This window comes from Mus musculus, chromosome 5 (assembly GCF_000001635.26).
Source record: "Mus musculus strain C57BL/6J chromosome 5, GRCm38.p6 C57BL/6J".
NCBI lineage: Eukaryota > Metazoa > Chordata > Mammalia > Rodentia > Muridae > Mus > Mus musculus.
In genome coordinates, this window is record NC_000071.6 from 16,012,378 (window position 1) to 16,031,881 (window position 19,504).

Here is a 19,504-nt window from a genome sequence, read left to right on the forward strand (position 1 = left end):
TCTTCTGATTCCACAGTATCAAGTCATGGGTGGACAAGATGCAAGAAGACCTTGTCACACTGGCAAAAACAGCAAGTGGAGTGACTCAGCTTGCTGATGTGAGTATTCCCAGTCACACATTTTGTCAACCCTCTGTTAGTTTGGGTGCCATCGTGTCCTTTAGGAAACCATAGCTTTGTATTACAGACAGGATATGACTCTGCATGCAGGTATCATAGTCAATTTTTTGGTAACCCCTGCACATAGATGGTTATTGGAAACCAGGATGCCTTGGCTAACAATGAAATTATTAATATTCTCAGTTCAGATTCATATTTAGATGTAATACACCGTTAAAATCTCTGCCTACAGTCTTGAGAATGTATTTTAGAATTTCACCATGATGATGACTTAAAGTTTGAGTGTCCTCAGTGTGAACACTGCTTCAATCTTTGTTGTTAGATTTTACTTTAAAAATATTTGAAAAGTGTTTCTAACCACACCCATCGACTGTGATTTGTCGTTGAGATTTGTATAAAGGCTCTGATTCACAAAATGGGGACACCATTAAAAGGATATTCTCAATCGACTGTGCAGATTACTCTAAGATGAGTTTGGAAAGTGATTGGATTATATCATATAAATATTGTGTTAGCAACCTAGATGAAATTGTATGAAAAGAGATTCATGGATTGAAACCAGACATGTCCAGGAGTTTAATTTTTTTATTCATGCACATAAAAATTAAGTCAGGATCCAATGGTAAACACTAATTTTTAAATGATTCACATACACCTATGCAGGAAAACAATTTATGTTCCGACTTAGGACACCTGTGTTTTATGTGCAACGGTTTTCGGAGGTCAGGTAGGTAGTTTTACTCTTGCTGTCAAGCCAAGTACTCAAAAAGTTTTGGATTTTGTGGCATTTTGTAAATTAAATTTCCCAGACACAAGTGTTCCATGTGCATGTTAATGTCCTTTGGGAGAAACATAGGTACATAGCTAACGTCTGGATCAGAAATCCCCAAAGAAAACCTGAGAAGTACTTCACAATTTTCCATGGATGCCTTTCTATGAAAGATGCAGATATTAATCCCAGAATGTGCTGAGCCTCCCTTGGTTATATTGTATATCCCGAACTTGAACAATCTAAGCTGAAAATACTGTCAAATCTTAAACTTTTGTATTGTGGGGTTGATGTTCAGGTATGATGGAGTGCAATTTCAATGTATGCATGTATACTGATCACACTGTGTGACATCCCTCAGAGATGTAAGAGATGCATCCGTTATAAATGAATTTCAGGTTAGACTTCTGTCTCAGCCCCAAGATAGCTCACTGTGTATATGTATGTAGCTATTCCCAAGTCTGAGATAAGCATTTCCAGTTTCATGTTTCTGAGAAGGCATACTCACCCTGGAGGTGAAATATATTTTTTGTCAATATTGATGGTCTCTAGTGCTTTGACACAGATACAGGGAGGGTGTAAGCTCCAGTTTAGGATTCACTTTATAAATACACGACCCTGTGCCCCTGTGCTGGGGAGTATGTGGACCCGTACTTAAGGGATAGGATTTGTAGAAGCAGATGGTTTCTGTTAAGGTTTATTTTTTTAAAGATTTAAGTTGACTGTGGGGACAGCTTTCATTCAACCACAGAGACAAATGACAGATTTTAATGTTAAGTTTTAAAGCTTTTATTGGCAAGATGAGAAATAAACAGTTGCTGCCCCTGCCCCCATTCCTTCAGTAGCCTCATGGCTCTGCACCTGGCTGCCATCCCTGTTACTCCTGCTGTTCCTATGGGAAAATTTCTTGCTAAACTTGTGTTCTATTTTTCTTCAAAAATCATAATGTAAAAAAAATTAATCTGGTTTCTATTATGCTTTTCTCTATGGTATAGATTACTTGGACAATTATAAATACTGATGAATGGGTAAACAGCAACATACAATGAAGAAGATAAAGTCTATATATTTGTTTGAGACACATGCCATAATAGAGTGACAGAAGGATTGTAAAGACATGCATGCCATATAATGTGGAGGGATTTGAGATGAGGGAGGACGAAAGAAGGAGAGGAAGAGAGACAGGGAGAGAGAGAAGGAGAATGTAAGGGAGAGGGAGGAGGGCAGGAAGAGAGAAAAGAAAAGAGGAGAGATTTATTGTTGGAAAAAGAATGTGGGTACTAAGCGGGAGAAGAGATACATGATCCTTTCTGCCTCATTTCTTTCCCTAGAGAACAGGTTTATGATGTGTGCAAATGGTGGTGGTGGTGGTGGTGGTGGTAGTAGTGGGGGTTGTTTGCTAGTTTAGTTTAGGTTTTGTTTTGTTTTGTTTTACTTCCCATAGGTATTTAAAGCTAAAATTAGCTGAGAAATTCCAAAGTGGAGAGTGAACTCTGAGTGGAGATTAGAGGCCTTTTGAGCAGGGGTTCTGTTGTTGTTTGATTTGTACTAACACAGTCACTATTGTAGAAATTGTGCTTCTTCTTTAGTTAACGTAAGACCAGAAGCAAAGGCCAAGAACCACTGTAATTGCCTATATTTCTAGCATAATTATTTTTGGAATTTTATGAAAATGCCTTTATGAGCTCAGGAAATATTAGCAAAAGAAAAATCATTAATATTGTTGAATGAATTCTCTAAATTTTCCTACATTAGTAAATTATTGTATGAAAGGACAAGCTTACGGGCTGGAGAAGTGGCTGGCAGGTACAGTCCTTGCCTCAGAAACCTGACAGCCACAGCTCAGGTATCCACACTCATAGACCTGCCAGGCAGGCCCAGTAGCTTGCCTGTAATTCAGTCTCAGGAGGAAAGATGGTGATTCCTGCAGCAAGCCGACTAGCCAGACTAGTCGCTAATTTTTCCATTTGTTGTTATTTTTTAGCCTTCATTTAATCCAGTGGGTTTCAGTCTGTGGGCTGTGACTCCTTTGGGACGTTGTGTATCAGATATTTATATTATAATTGGTAAGAATATCAAAATTACAGTTATGAAGTAGCCATGAAATAATGTTATGTTGGCGGTCACTATACATGAGGAACTTGTACTAAAGGGTTGCAGTATTAGGGAGGTTGAGAACCACTGATGTACTGGGAAAAGACTGGGAAGCAGATACCAAGTTGTTTAGTTGTAAGGCATTTGGCTCACACTGAAACAGCAAAAGTTAGTTATAGTGCTATATAGTTTAATGCAATTAAAAAAATCAGAAACATGGGATCCTTATCAAAAATGCTCAACTCAATTTCTACAGCAATGAAAGAGGTCAGAGGAAATAGCTCTAGATAAAGATATATTTACGATGTGATAACATACAACTGAAGCCGTAATTATAAAACTTATATATTATTGTCTATGAAACAGGACAAAAATCCCAATATTTACAAACAGCATGCAATTTCTTTTCTTTTTTGTGCTGTTGGATATTGAAGCCAGGATCTTCTGCATGCAGGGTAAGAGCTCTGAGCTTCGCCTTAGGAAGCTCTTTTTTAACAGTCTAAATCATAAACTATTGAAAAGTACCCTCTGTCATTCTTGAACATGTACACTCCCACATTCTGCCAAGGAGGAGTTTGTGGTTGAACTGATAGATGGAGAATGTAATGTTTAATCACTAGCAGATATGTTTTTAAGTTGAAGCCTTTGTGATATTCTTGAAATCAACATCTGTGAGTCCATAAAACATCCATAAGGAACCCATTTCTTTCCTTAATCTGCTGAAAAGGGTTTTATCTTGATAGTCTCAAAATTTGGCCCCCATCCAAATTAGGAGATAGTCTAAATGAATGGGCTCTGTAGTAATGAGGATTTGCTTTATGCAAAGGTTTTTCTAAAAATAAATTGATGAGTAAAAGCTATTTCATGTCTTTCCTGGGCCATTCATTCCTGCATCTGAAAACACTGTATTAACAGGGAAGAGAATCCTGCCAGTCAGAATATCTCTGTCATTACATTTCATTGCTCCTGCCACACTCACCCCAGGGAAAGCAAGCTGCAGCCACTTAAGGAGATAGAGTCACCTGGGAGATCTCTTCTGTCTTTTGTGGAAAATTGTCTTCACATCTCCTTCTTTCTCTTTGTCTCTGTCTCAGACTCCTATTCACTAGCAAGTGTCTGTGGCTCCTTATTTACATAGGCTCATCATCTCAGGGAAACTTTCTAAGGTATTGCAGCTCCTATCAGTAATCTCAGCCTGGGTGGGATAGCTCTTGCATTTTATGATGACATAATTCTAGGTTTTTTTTTTTTTTACGAATTCTTTTAAGAATTATATTAGCAAGTGGTACCACTTGGTATATTGTGTATTTGTAATGTTTTAAAATGTATTATTTTCAAGATCATGCTGGAAAGACAGATTCGGTTTAGATTAAGGAGATTTGAAAGAGTTTTATTTAATGAAGAGTTAAAAACTATAACCTATATTATTATCACAGTGAAACTTGGTTTCGAAATGTAACAATGAAAACCATTCAATATAGTTAAGATTCGGACCGAGGAAGAAGATGCAGGTGACAAGTTATCTTTCTGTTGTGACCATCAGGCGTGGCTGTCGGATGATTTAAGACTCTAAAATGTTTAAGCATAGTAGTGTGTCACAAGACAGACCATCTTCTCTTGAGTTTTCTTTCAGGTTTACACTCTTTCCTGTAGAAAAACATAAGCCAGTATCTCACAGCATTGTGGCAGTGACAGGACTCTCCTGAAACTCTGTCTGGTGCCAAAACTCCATCCTACTTATAATACACTGACTCTTCCTTTATGGCAGAAACGGTATAAATGACAATGAAGACGGTCATTCAAACTTTCAGCAAAGGGCAAGAATTAAGAAGGAAAGATACTTAGATCATGTTTTAAATAGTGACAAGTGAATATGTTAAGATTATAGAGATATATATTATTAGGTGATGGGAAACAATATACTTATGAATAGAATGAATAGATATTATTCATTATGAAGCTCTATGTAAATTTTTCAAATCTAAAAACTGTCTTCATATATATAAAAGGAAACTTTCATAAGCCTCTACAATATCTTTGATAATAAATAACAACATACTTTTTTTTCAATTTTTTTATTAGGTATTTACTTCAATTACATTTCAAATGCTATCCCTAAAGTTCCCTATACACTCCCCTCTCCTGCCCCCGCTGCTCCCCTACCCACCCACTCCCACTTTGTGGCCCTGGCATTCACCTGAACTGGGACATATAAAGTTTGCTAGACCAAGGGGCCTCTCTTCCCAATGATGGCCAACTAGGTCATCTTCTGCTACATATGCAGCTAGAGACATGAGCTCTGGGGGTACTGGTTAGTTCATATTGTTGTTCCACCTATAGGGTTGCAGACCCCTTCAGCTACTTGGGTACTTTCTCTACCTCTTCCATTGGGGGCTCTGTGTTCCATCCAATAGCTGACTGTGAGCATCCACTTCTGTGTTTACCAGGCACTTGTATAGCCTCACAAGAGACAGCTATGTCAGGGTCCGTTCAGCCACCAAACACAGACACTATTGCATATGCCAGCAAGGTTTTGCTGACTTGACCATAGTACAAGGAGATAAAAATGGATCAATTCGCATTCTTCTACATAACCACCAGTTGTGCCAGCACCATTTGTTTAAAATGCTGTCTTTTTTCCACTGGATGGTGTTAGCTCCATTGTCAAAGATCAAGTGACCATAGGTGTGTGGGTTCATTTCTGGGTCTTCAATTCTATTCCATTGGTCTACCTGTCTGTCACTATACCAATACCATGCAGTTTTTATCACAATTGCTCTGTAGTACAGCTTGAAGCCAGGCATGGTGATTCCACCAGAGATTCTTTTATCATTGAGGAGAATTTTTGCTATCCTAGGTTTTTTGTTATTGCAGATGAATCTGCCGATTGCCCTTTCTAATTCGTTGAAGAATTTAGTTGGAATTTTGATGGGGATTGCATTGAATCTGTAGATTGCTTTCGGCAAGATAGCCATTTTCACTATATTTGTCCTGCCAATCCATGAGCATGGAAGATCTTTCCATCTTCTGAGATCTTCTTTGATTTCTATCTTCAGAGACTTGAAGTTCTTATCATTCAGGTCTTTCACTTCCTTAGAGTCACACCAAGGTATTTTTTATTATTTGTGACTATTGTGAAGGGTGTTGTTGCCCTAATTTCTTTCTCAGACTGTTTATCCTTTGTGTAGAGAAAGGGCATTGATTTGTTTGAGTTAATTTTATATCAGCTACTGCACTGAAGTTGTTTATCAGGTTTAGGAGTTCTCTGGGGGAATTTTTAGGGTCACTTATATATACCATCATATCATCTGCACATAGTGTTATTTTGACTTACTCCTTCCAATTTGTATCCCCTTGACCTCCTTTTGTTGTCTAATTGCTCTGGCTAGGATTTCAAATACTATATTGAATAGATAGGGAGAAAGTGGGCAGTCTTGTCTAGTCCTTGATTTTAGTGGGATTGCTTCCAGCTTCTCTCCATTTAATTTGATGTTGGCTACTGGTTTGCTATAGATTGCTTTTATTATGTTTAGGTATGGGCCTTGAAATTTTGATCTTTCCAAGACTTTTATCATGAAGAGGTTTTGGTTTTTTCAAATGCTTTCTCAGCATCTAACGAGATGATTTTGTGGTTTTTGTCTTTGAGTTTGTTTATATAGTGGATTACGTTGATGGATTTCCGTATATTAAACCATCCCTGTATCCCTATGTAGGATGAAGTCTACATGGTCATGATGGTTAATTGTTTTGCTCTTGGATTCGGTTAGCAAGAATTTTATTGAGTATTTTTGCATCGATATTCATAAGGGAAATTGGTCCGAAGTTCTCTATCTTTGTGGGTCTTTATGTGTTTAGGTATTAGAGTAATTGTGGCTTCATAGAATGAATTGGGTAGAGTAACTTCTGTTTCTATTTTGTGGAATGGTTTGAGAAGAACTGGAATTAGATCTTCTGTGAAGGTCTGATAGAACTCTGCACTAAACCCTCCTGGTCCTGGGATTTTTTTGGTTGGTACACTTTTAATGACTGCTTCTATTTCTTTAGGGGATATGGGACTGTTTAGGTCATTAATCTGATCCTGATTTAACTTTGGTACCTGGTATCTGTCTAGAAATTTGTCCATTTCATCCAGGTTCTCTAGTTTTGTTGAGTATAGCTTTTTGTTGAAGGATCTGATCGTGTTTTGGATTTCCTCAGGATCTGTTGTCATGTTTCCCTTTCTCTTTCTGATATTGTTAATTAGGATGCTGTCCCTGTGCCCTCTAGTGAGTCTGGCTAAGGGTTTATCTATCTTGTTGATTTTCTCAAAGAACCAGCTCCTCGTTTGGTTGATTCTTTGAATAGTTCTTGTTTCTGCTTGGTTGATTTTCCCCCTGAGTTTGATTATTTCCTGCCTTCTGCTCCTCTTGGGTGAATTTTCTTCCTTTTGTTCTAGAGTTTTTAAGTGTGCTGTCAAGCTGGTAGTGTATGCTCTCTCTAGTTTCTTTTTGGAGGGACTCAGAGCTATGAGTTTTCCTCTTAGAAATGCTTTCATTGTGTCCCATAAGTTTGGGTATGTTGTGGCTTCATTTTCATTAAACTCTCAAAAGTCTTTAATTTCTTTCTTTATTTCTTCTTTGACCAAGGTATCATTGAAGAGAGTGCTGTTCAGTTTCCACGTGAATGTTGGCTTTCCATTATTTATGTTGTTATTGAAGATCACCCTTAGTCCATGGTGATCTGATAGGATGCATGGGACAATTTCAATATTTTTGTATCTGTTGAGGCCTGTTTTGTGACCAATTATACGATCAATTTTGGAGAAGGTACCATGAGGTGTTGAGAAGATATACCCTCTTGTTTTAGGATAAAATTTTCTGTAAATATCTGTTAAATCCATTTGTTTCATAACTTCTGTTAGTTTCACTGTGTCTCTGTTTAGTTTTTGTTTCCAGGATCTGTCCATTGATGAGAGTGGGGTTTGGAGGTCTCCCACTATTATTGTGTGAGGTGCAATGTATGCTTTGAACCTTACTAAATTTTCTTTAATGAATGTGGCTACCCTTGCATTTGGAGCATAGATATTCAGAATTGAGAGTTCCTCTTGGAACATTTTACCTTTGATGAGTATGAAGTGCCCCTTCTTGTCTTTTTGAAAACTTTGGGTTGGAAGTTGATTTCATTCAATATTAGAATGGCTACTCCAGCAATTTTCTTCAGACCATTTGCTTGGAAAATTGTTTTCCAGTCTTTCACTCTGAGGTATTGTCTATCTTTTTCCCTGAGTTGGGTTTCTTGTAAGCAGCAAAATGTTGGGTCCTGTTTGTGTAGCCAGTTTGTTAGTCTATGTCTTCTTATTGGGGAATTGAGTTCATTTATATTAAGAGATATTAAGGAAAACTAATTGTTGCTTCCTGTTATTTTTGTTGTTAGAGTTTGGATTCTGTTCTTGTGGCTGTCTTCTTTTAGGTTTGTTGAAGGAGTATTTTCTTGCTTTTTCTAGGACATAGCTTCCGTCCTTGTATTGGTGTTTTCCCGTTAGTATCCGCTGAAGGGCTGGATTCTTGGAAAGATATTGTATGGATTTGGTTTTGTCATGGAATACTTTGGTTTCTCCATCTATGGTAATTGAGAGTTTCGCTGGGTATAGTAGCCTGGGCTCACATTTGTCTTCTCTTAGTGTCTGTGTAACATCTGTTTAGAATCTTCTGACTTTCATAGTCTCTGGTGAGAAGTCTGGAGTAATTCTAATAGGCCTGCCTTTATATGTTCCTTGACCTTTTCCCCTTACCTCTTTTAATATTCTATTTACTATTCTATGTAGTGCATTTGTTGTTCTGATTATTATGTGTTGTGAGGAATTTCTTGTCTGATCCAGTCTGTTGGGAGTTCTGTAGGCTTCTTGTATGGTCGTGGGCATATCTTTTTTTAGGTATGGGAAGATTTCTTCTATAAATTTGTTGAAGATATTTGCTGGCCCTTTTAAGTTGATATCTTCATGCTCATCTACTCCTTTTATAGGTAGGTTTGGTCTTCTCATTGTGTCCTGGATTTCCTGTATGTTTTGAGTTAGGATCTTTTTGCATTTTGCATTTTGCATTTTCTTTGATTGTTGTGTCAATGCTCCCTATGGAATCTTCTGCATCTGAGATTCTCTCTTCCATCTCTTGTATTCTGTTGCTTATGCTTGCATCTATGGTTCCTGATTTCTTTCCTAGGGTTTCTATCTCCAGAGTTGTCTCCCTTTGGGTTTTCTTTATTGTTTCTACTTCCATTTTTAGATTCTGGATGGTTTTGTTCAATTCCATCACCTGTTTGGTAGTGTTTTCCTGTAACTCTCTAAGGGATTTTTGTGTTTCCTCTTTAAAGGCTTCTTGCTGTTTACCTGTGTTTTCCTGTATTTCCTTCTTAAAGTCCTCCATCATCATCATGAGAAATGACTTTAGATCCATGTCTTCCTTTTCTGGTGTGATGGTGTATCCAGGACTTGCTGTGGTGGGAGAGTTTGGTTCTGATTATGCCAAGTAACCTTGGTTTCTGTTGCTTCTGTTCTTATGCTTGCCTCCTGCCATCTGATTATCTGAAGTGCCTGCTGCCCTCAATATATCTTATTGGAACCTGTCCTTTCTATAATCCCAGTTGATTCCGGACTCCTCAGAGTCCAGCTTTCTCTGTGATCCTTTGATTGTGGGCTCCTGTGATCCTGAGATTCTGGGTGTGTCCGAGTTTTTGGCAGTCAAGCTTCCCCTGAGACCCTGAAATACTGGTGTTACCCAGTTCCTGTTATCCTGGGATCCTGTTGTACTAAGATCCTGGGCATGTTACAGTGCCTGGAAGTGGTGTCTCCTTTGAAAACTGTGGAGCTGTCTGGTCTGTTCGAAACCAAGGTAAACCAGAACTGATCAAAAGGAACCGAAGCTTCTGGTAAGGAAAGACTCTGGTGTCCTTGTTCCTGCAGTCACAGGCCCATCACAATTGGATTGGAACAGATGTTGTGTTCCCCTTATCATTGATCCTAAGATTGCTTGGAGAGTCCTCTCGGGAGTGTGGGGGTGTTCGCTGACTCAGCGCCCTAGATGACCTGGTGCTGGAGCCAACTGGAAGGGACTTGTTCCCCTGGTCAGGCTGGTTTTCTGCTTCCCTACTTCTGTCTCAGGTCCCACACGATTGGATTGGAACAGATGTTGTGTTCCACTTACCAGTGATCCTAAGATCACGTGGAGAGTTCTCTGGGGACCGTGGGGGTGTCCACCGATTCAGCACCCAAGGTGACCTGGTGCTTGCGCCAGCCGAAAGGCTATCAAGCTTTTTTAAATCATAAAATTAGATATTTTTTTCAGTGGATTGTAGTATAATATTGATTCATTTTTTATTTTAAGAGAGCATTCCAATTTTATTGTACAATTTACAATAAAGTAATAGTATTAATACACCCAGATATTTGCACTGGCACTATAGACTTAATATTACTTAACAATATATTTCAGCATTATGAAGCAGATTTCACTTTTAATACTTATGATAGCCAACTTTCTATACTATATGAAATATTCAAATTAATTAACTGGTTATTATTATTATTATTATTAATCTCAGTAAAGCTTCTGGTCTATGCCTTATTGGCCTTATAGCTTTGGTCTCGCGACAAGCAAACAGGTTATAGTTGTAGAGTGTGGCAGAGTGAAAATGCTAACCTCACGGCCAGGAAGCAAAAGAGAAAAGTAGAGAGAATGCCAGTGTTTCCTCAATCCCTTCAGGAGAATTTCACCAAGGTTCTAACAAGCTTCCAAGAAGGTCTTACCCCTTACAAAAGTTCCTTTATCTCCCAATAGTACCATTATAATGCACGAGCAATTAGGGGTCAGTCAATATTTAAACTATAGAGCAGTGGCAATTTTGGAATTTTGCGTTCTTTAAAAAACACAGACATATTATAAGAATATATTTTTGTTTTAACCCCAGGTGTGGGGATAGGGGCCTGCATTGATTTGACTGTGGTAGCTGACTATGATTTGTCTCATGCTCTAGTAGAGACATCGTTTTGCCAGCTGCAGATAGTTTCTGCTGTTGGGTGACATTGGGAATTTTTCAGCAGGTGTATAAATGGTAGAGCCCTGATAGGGGTGGGTTGTGGGTTGTGGGTCGTGGTTGTTCTTTTTGAAAAGTTTGTTTGTAGTTTGTTAGTAGTCTTGTTAATGAGGAAACAAAAGGAATGAAATTAGATTCAGGAATTCTCTCTCTCTCTCTCTCTCTCTCTCTCTCTCTCTCTCTCTCACAAAATTCCCCCCTCTCTCCCCTTTCTCCCTTTTCTCCTCTTTCTCCCCTCTCTCCCCTCTCTCCCTTTCCTCTCTCCTTTCTCTCCTATCTTGTGATAGGGGGTGAAACCAGGGGAGATAAAGGATAAAAGAACCCACAAATAATAAAGGTCAGGCACACTATAGGATTTCATAAGTATTTAAAAATAATATCAGAGAGACAATGTTCTAAAATATTCTGTATACATTAGATATAATATATACATATTTTCATCCTTGAAGACACATAGTGACAGGTGAGGCACATGTTGTGTGACCTAGTAAATTTAAGTCTGAATCCCCTCCAGTAATTGTGGAACATATTTTACACCCCCTTTATCACAAGAAAGGAGACTTCATTGAGAAATGCACAAGATATTAATGATACAAGTACCAGTACATTGCACATCAATTAGCTGTATTGTTCTTACTGCAGGACTGTGTTGGATCAATTAAAATGATGTTAAGGTTTATCTATTTGTAACTGGAATCAATTGATCTATTCACATATTGATGTTCCAGAATCTCAGTTTAGTCTGAAATGAAAGAAGTTCATGTTGGGAGGAAATCTTCAAGGATAGCCAGGGTGTTTAGGACAGGACATGATAATCCAACCTGTGAAAGCTTAAGCCATCTGCTCATAAGCAAGAGACCTGGGTGAAACCAATTAAGAGGTTTTTAAACCACAAAACTAATTTTTGGAATATTCTGAATGGACCTGTGCTCAAAATACTTGAGTTCAAATAAATTACTTTAAAGAGCACATGGCAGGCGATTTACAGCCTTAAAAATATTAGTTAGCTTATGATGTCTAAATTTATAGTCATAGGATAGTGGCTTTTAATAGCTGAGTTCTTTCTTTACATGGGTAACTCCCTGAAATCAATCTTTAGCACCTTACACACCTCAAAGTATATATACATAAATATGTATGTGTGTGTATCTTCATTGAAAAGTGGATATCTGCTTTGACTGATAAATGGTTTGGAGTTTACATATAGTTGAATTGAGCATCCATTGCTTACCATCCTTGCTCAGCTGGGACCAGGCCTTAGAACCTGTGCATAATAAAATAAAATAATACAAGCAAGTAGAACTGGTTGTAGTATACGCCTGGATTCACTCTTTACAAAGCAATAAAAAGCTGCCAGGCCTTGGCTTTAATGATGGTTAAGTCATGCATGTGAGTCCCATCTGCTCCGGGCATAGGGGATTTCCTTCTCGGATCACCCTCCAGCCACAAGTGTTGCCATGCCCCCTCCCCCAGTACAGTTCCTCTGCCTGCTGGCAATGGATAGGTTTTGTGAACCAGGGGCAGCCTATTCCACCAGAGGAAAATCCTTCTGCAGACATCAATTTGAGCCCTAGATATGAGGCTGGGTCTTAATTTTATATACTATGTTAACTTTGGCATAGTTTATTCAATGATTTAAGTAAAGAATTATCAAAAACAGAAAAATAGATATTTAATATAATTGTAAAAATACACCTTTAACATCCACATCAGTACTTTGAACTTTTTAATTTCTCTAGCTGTGAACTGTCTTAGAGGGCCTTGGCTCCCTGCAGTGAAGCACAGCAGAGAGTGATCCTCAGTCCCTCATTACTGCTCTCCATAAACTTCAGAGGTAAACTTAACCCTTCATGGCCACAGTAGTGGGGAATAGCTTCTATAAGGAGCCCATGATCCATTTGGTATGACCTATCTTCTACTGTGTTCACACACGCCTGTCTTCCAGGTATCACCTCTCATGTATAGTTTTCTCTTTATTTCCTAGGTGGCCTCCTTTCTTAAAATGAGGGGGGTGACAATATCAAGCTTTGAAGTTGAGGGAATGGAAAAGCCTCTACCCCAACAGTGTACATGTGAACACATGTTATGTTATAACAAGTGGCCTAACCTATTGTTTTTTGCAATCTGGCTGTCTTAGAGAAAATGTACATTTATTCGTGCATGTTTTTCTGGTATATATCCAAACTCTAAAAGAATCACGATGAAGGTAAAAGAGTAGATCTTTCTAATTATTCGGTTTTGGTTTTAGATGCATCATAATAGGAATTTATGACCTAAAGAAACAGCTGTTGCTCTTCTCAATTATCTTTTTCTTTAACATAGATTTATGAAAAATACCAAGATTTGTATACTGTGGAGCCCAACAATGCACGCCAACTGGTTGAAATTGCAGCCCGAGACATTGAGAAGCTTCTAAGCAACAGATCTAAGGCCCTGGTGGTGAGTGTAGATGGCGCCTTCGCTTCTAGTTATTGCTTCGTGGCTCTGTGTTGTTTGTGTTGCTTGCTGTATTTGAAGTTCTCATTTGATATACGTTTTCCCCTTGGTAATCGCGTTCACTGAGGGGTTCATGGGGTCAATGGAATCAATCCCACATAAACAGATGGCTTTCCTCTACCTCTTGCTTTATTTTTATTATATTACTTTTTTCTTTTTATAATACATGAGAGATATTGCTAATACATGAAATACCTATGTAAATTATTATATACGATAATCTACTGATCACATTTTAATTTATGCTAAAATATAACCTCATTATTATTGCTAGCACATAAACTGTAGTACTCTCCTATCCCATGATCCCATATTCCTACCGAAGTGTTCAGTGTGTGAGATAATTGATTAGTCACGTCTGAGCTTTACCAAAAGTTTATATATACTTGCTTTGCTACATAATGTTTAAATCTTTGCTGATTTTCAGTATCATACTGTATGTAGCCTTCAGAGGCTTGCTTTTTTCATCCACACTGTATCTATATGATTCATTGACTTTCATCTAGTTTTAATTTATATATAGTTCTAGTCCCACCTTATGCTGATACCACCTAGTAGGAACAACATACTGCACGTACATGTTCTGTAGCAATCCAAATTTTAAAAGTTACCATCTCTCCATGATAGTTTGAATTTGCTGATGCAGCGTCTATTGATCTAATCATAGTGTATTTTTTAAACAATGATCAAGTTTTAGTTATAAACTGATATGAGGTTAATAACAATAACCACTAATAAAATTATAGTAAAGGAATAAGTTATCTCCAAATATCTTGCTCAATCGTGTTCACCCATCTTGTGATGATAGTTCAGGTGATGCATGCCTTAGTGGTAAAATGAGGTGAGTACAGTAGGCATTGTGCTATTGAAAACGACTGTAGCGGGTGAGACTTTCCTGGCCATGTGATAACTGATGTGCTACTGCTCTAGTGAATGCATCCTGCCTCAGCAGGGAGAATCATGTTCTGGGCAACACGAAGTGAGGTGTTCCCATGGGAATCAGAATGGCAAGAGGCTTAAAAAGTATGGATTGCTCATTTCTAGAGTTTTACTGTTAATATGTTCATAACTATTTACGAACATAGGTGATGGACATCAAGAAAAGTAAAACAACAATACTAATGGAAGATGATATACATATTTAGGTGTTATTTGAAGAGCGGCATACATTCAGTCCAAGATAGTAGAATTGCCAGACAAAAGCGAATTCAGAAAAGCATTTCATACAGTATGGTAGCTGTAATCTGCCAAAACGTTTGGTCAGCTTAGTTCTCTACTTGGTGTATCTAAGGTCTTATTAGTTCATATACTGAACAGATGCAACAATGTCAGAGTTCTTAATTATCTGCAAAGAAATGGCTACAAAATGGGATGTTCCTCTGCTAATTTCTGAAGAATAGATATGTTCAGTCACCTTTCCTTTGGTGTGCAGTGAAATATTTATTCATGTCATTTGCACATTTGCATTCTTTAATTGGTTTAAAGGTGGTCCATTCTTGGTGCTAAAGATTCCCAAGTTTTGTTTTTCATATCCCAGTATTTAATACATTTGTAAACCACTAGTATATAATTTCAGGCTTCAATTTAAATGAACTTTTTTTCTAGCTAATTTTCCCATGATTATTTATTATGTAGTTTTTTTCTTCTATTAATCCCTGATCACTGTGCTAAGTAGCTTGTAACCTAAGTCTTTTGCCATGCCATTCTTTTAAGAAGTACTTTAAGGCTACTCAAACCTTAATTTTTTTATCAAAAAAAATAAAAAACATGTTCAGCACGTAATTAACCTGAGAAATCTATACTGGGATTTTGCTTTGATATTATTATCGATTGAAGAAATTTTGTGAAATGCTAATATCATATAATGGTTGGACTTTCTATTTGTAAGCACTCCTACCCCCTCACACCCCCCCCCACCCCACCCAGTTACCACCAGTTTAGCATTCTTTTAGGTCGTTATTATATGTGTGTCAAACACCACCACTTGTTCTTGTTAGATTTCACACTGTTCTCTTGGCCCTCAAATTCTTATATGCACTGTGAGACACTTTCAAATGTTTTGACTATTGTTCTTAAGGTATCCAGGATTTGAAGCAGGAATCTCTATTGCTATGTGGTTTATCAGATTCAATATTTATTATAATTTTAATATATAGCAAGGACTAGTCCATGGTAAGATAAACTTGCTTAAAGCATTATTATCTTCAATTTATTTAAGAGTAATATCATTTTAAAACATTTAGAGATGCAAATGTTTGCAACCTCCAATAGCATTTAGGTTCTTTCTACTAATGAGCTTAAGTTTCTGATTAAGGTGTGTAAGATTCTGTAGAATAAAACCATGCACATCGCATCTTAATGGAACTGAAATGGGTCTTTTAAAGACTTTTTTATATTTCTCACTTATCCTTGAATTTAAAGACAACTAGTGTCTGTATTTGCTCCCTGTGGGGGTTTCAGCGATGATCTCACCTGCATGGTGGCAGAGTGCAGAAGTCATAATGGTTAATTAGTAGAGAATTAGTTAGATCTTATGTCTGAGAGACAGGCTCATGTTTGTTTGCACACTGAGTTCTTTGTTTAACTTATTGATTCCACAAAAATAGAAAAGATGATTTCATAGGGAAATATTTTGAAGCTAATTGACGCACAGGTGCCATGTTATGCTATGAATGGTTGCAAAATGGCATTATTAATTTAATTCTGTTTTTAATTCTATTTTTGCTGTAGGCTTATGGGAAGGGAGACATCTGGATTAAAGGAGCTTTAATTTAGCTGCTTGTTGTAGTCTTATAATTTTATTCAAAACATAGTTGAAAAGTTATGAACATGCAAATAAGAGGTAGATGATGGGACTTAAAATCAGACTCTATCATGTGCTTATACTAAGTAGAGTGATCTAATTACTTCTCACATTAATACTATGGTGTGGATACTATTATTAATCTCACTTTTCAATAAAGAAACTGGGTCTTTCAGAGCTCTTGAAATTTGCCCAAGGAAATATATCTAATAAGTAATGTATGCGGTGCTTTCAGAGTTTAATATGCACACAGATCACGTATGGTTCTGGTTAAAATGCAGATTTTTATTGAGTAGCCTGAGCAAGGGCTACATTTCTAATAAGCTTCCAGGTGGTGCAGATATGTGCTTTATGAAGCCCATTGGGCAGTCAGAAGATGAAAGGGGGCACACTCGGGTGTTTCCAACTCTAGGAGTTGCTTTACAGACTGAACACATTTATCGTTTCGCTGAAGAAGTGTGGAATAGGAAAGGGGAAAGGGAAAACTAAACACGTGTTGAAGTTTTAGTTGGGATGTTTTATTTGGAAGAGGGGATATGAGTGTTCTAATGATTTGTCTCAATGCCATACTTCCTTTTTATTAGTGCTTTGTAGATATCCTGCCCTGATAAATACACTATTTTAACCTTTTAACCCATACTGACAAGTTTAGCCATATTATTTTTTATGATTTATCTGTTTTACAGCTTTTTTTTTTCTAAAAGTTTCTTCAGAGATATCTTGTAAACTGGATCAATATGATTGCCCTGAGAATACTGTTGGATTAATTCTAACACAACCTTGGTTCTAATGATGTTTGGGAGTAAACGTGAAATAATCATTTAATATTGCTATTAGCATGCATTTCAGCGTGAAATAGACTGAAATGAGTGCAAGTGTTAACGAGCAGTGCATGAGAGAAAGCTTCTCAACAAAACAATCCAATGGGGTCTCAGGAGAGACGGATGTAGATGAAATCTGCAATCCAATGGGGTCTCTGGAGAGATGGATGTAGATGAAATCTGTGGTCTCTTTGTTCTCCAGAAGCTGGGATCTGCTTAGGAAATGATTGTCTCTGGGCCTTTGTGTAGAGAAAATAGGATCAAGGTTAGAATAAACAGTTTTTTTCTTTTGACACTTTTCTAATTATTGCATATACTTTCTCTCTCTCGTTATCCCAGTAACTTTAATTAAATGACTCCAATTCATTGTGAAGCTTTAAATAATGTAATTTGCTCTACTTCTTAATTTAACCTTGATATTCAACTTAAGAGTTGAAAATGAAAAGAGAAAAAAAATAATTTAATTCAGTATAAAATAGGTTTGTCTTTCTGTTTCTGGAAGAACTAGCTTATTTATCTAACTGAATAGTTTACTTAGGATTCTTAGATGTTAAGCTAATGGTCTTAGATTTCTTACACGTTACTGTGTCACTTGTCCAGTGGAGATGTAAACTTCATTTCACACCAGATAGGCTTCAGCAGCAGTCAGCTGACACAATTCCATCCATGTCTAGCTTGGTGAACCAATAGTGTATTTGTGTTGCTTAGAGAGAGCATGGGTAACTCAGCAGGCTGCACCACTGAACAGCACATCCCAGACTGGGTGATGAGAAATGAAAGCTGTATCAGTAACATCCCCTGTACAGCTTGCTTGTTCTTCACTGAAGTTCCACTGAAGAGTCTTATCTGTCCGGCAATTGTTGATTGCTTATATAACCACAAGAAAGGACACATGCTCCACTATGTTCATAGCAGCCCTATTTATAATAGCCAGAAGCTGGAAAGAACACAGATGCCCCTCAAAAGAGGAATGGATACAGAAAATGTGGTACATTTACACAATGCAGTACTACTCAGCTATTAAAAAGAATGAATTTATGAAATTCCTAGGCAATTGGATGGATCTGGAGGATATCATCCTGAGTGAGGTAACCCAATCACAAAAGAAGTCACTTGATATGCACTCACTGATAAGTGCATATTAGCCCAGAAACCTAGAATACCCAAGATACAGTTTGCAAAACACAAGAAAATCAAAAAGAAAGAAGACCAAAGAAGACCACATGGATACTTCATTCCTCCTTAGAATAGGGAATAAAATACCCATGGAAGGAGTTATAGACACAAAGTTTGGAGCTAAGAGAAAAGGATGGACCATGGAGAGACTGCCCCACCCGAGGGTCCATCCCATAATCAGCCACCAAATGCAGACACTGTTGCATATGCCAGCAAGATTTTGCTGAAAGGACCCTGATATAGCTGTCTCGTGTGAGGCTATGCCAGTGCCTGGCAAATACAGAAGTGGATGCTCACAATCATCTATAGGATGGAACATAGGGTCCCCAATAGAGGAGCTAGACAAAGTACCCAAGGAGCTGAAGGGGTCTGCAACCCTATAGGTGGAACAATATGAACTAATCAGTACCCCCAGAACTCATGTCTCTAGCTGCATATGTAGCAGAAGATGGCCTAGTCGGCCATCATTGGGAAAAGAGGCCCCTTGGTCTTGCAAACTTTATATGACCCAGTATAGGGGAATGCCAGGGCCAAGAAGTGGGAGTGAGTGGGTAGGGAAGCAGGGCCAGGGGGTGGGGTATAGGGGACTTTTGGGATAGCATTCGAAATATAAATGAAAAAAATATTTAATAAAAATTTAAAAACTTTTGGGATAGCATTGGAAATGTAAAGGAAGAAAATACCTAATTAAAAAATCAGCATTTCCATGCTGAGTATGCACCTTGACATGCACATGAGCTCTCATATCATTGGGTGTAGCCTCACAGGGACTCACTGACATCATACTGGTCCCAAAGCACACACAGTATGCTAGCAATTCAGATACATGGAAAGGGAGAAAAAAAAAAGAAAGAAAAGAAAAGAAAGGAAAGGACCTTATTGATAGGTTATTTCTCTGCCAGTGAAATGATCCAATTCAAGCCAGTTAAAACTATATTAAAGGCTGCTCTGGGATGGGCAAGTTAACTGGACTTAAGGAACAAGGCCAGAGACATCACTATGGGGGGTGGGAGAGAAAGAGTAAAAGGGTGTGTGCACACTCAGAAAGAAAAGAAGGAGAAGAGGAAGAGGAAGAGGAAGAAGAAAGTCAGAGAGAGACAATGTCTAGATTATAAGGGAAGAGGCTCTGGGGGAAGGGCAGCCCAGCCTCTGGTCTGGA

At 37.9% G+C, this 19,504-nt stretch overlaps 1 protein-coding gene across 11 annotated transcripts in view; it reads left to right on the forward strand.

Annotated features, from left to right (window-relative positions):
- The window catches only part of Cacna2d1 (calcium channel, voltage-dependent, alpha2/delta subunit 1), a 440,248-nt gene that overhangs the window by 78,114 nt on the left and 342,630 nt on the right, over window positions 1-19,504 (forward strand). For all 11 annotated transcript variants that reach the window (XM_011249744.3, XM_006535619.4, XM_011249742.3 and 8 more), the window contains exons 2-3: window positions 17-98; window positions 13,372-13,488. In XM_011249744.3, coding sequence (XP_011248046.1) covers window positions 17-98; window positions 13,372-13,488 — 199 coding nt within the window. The remainder of the gene's footprint in view (window positions 1-16; window positions 99-13,371; window positions 13,489-19,504) is intronic.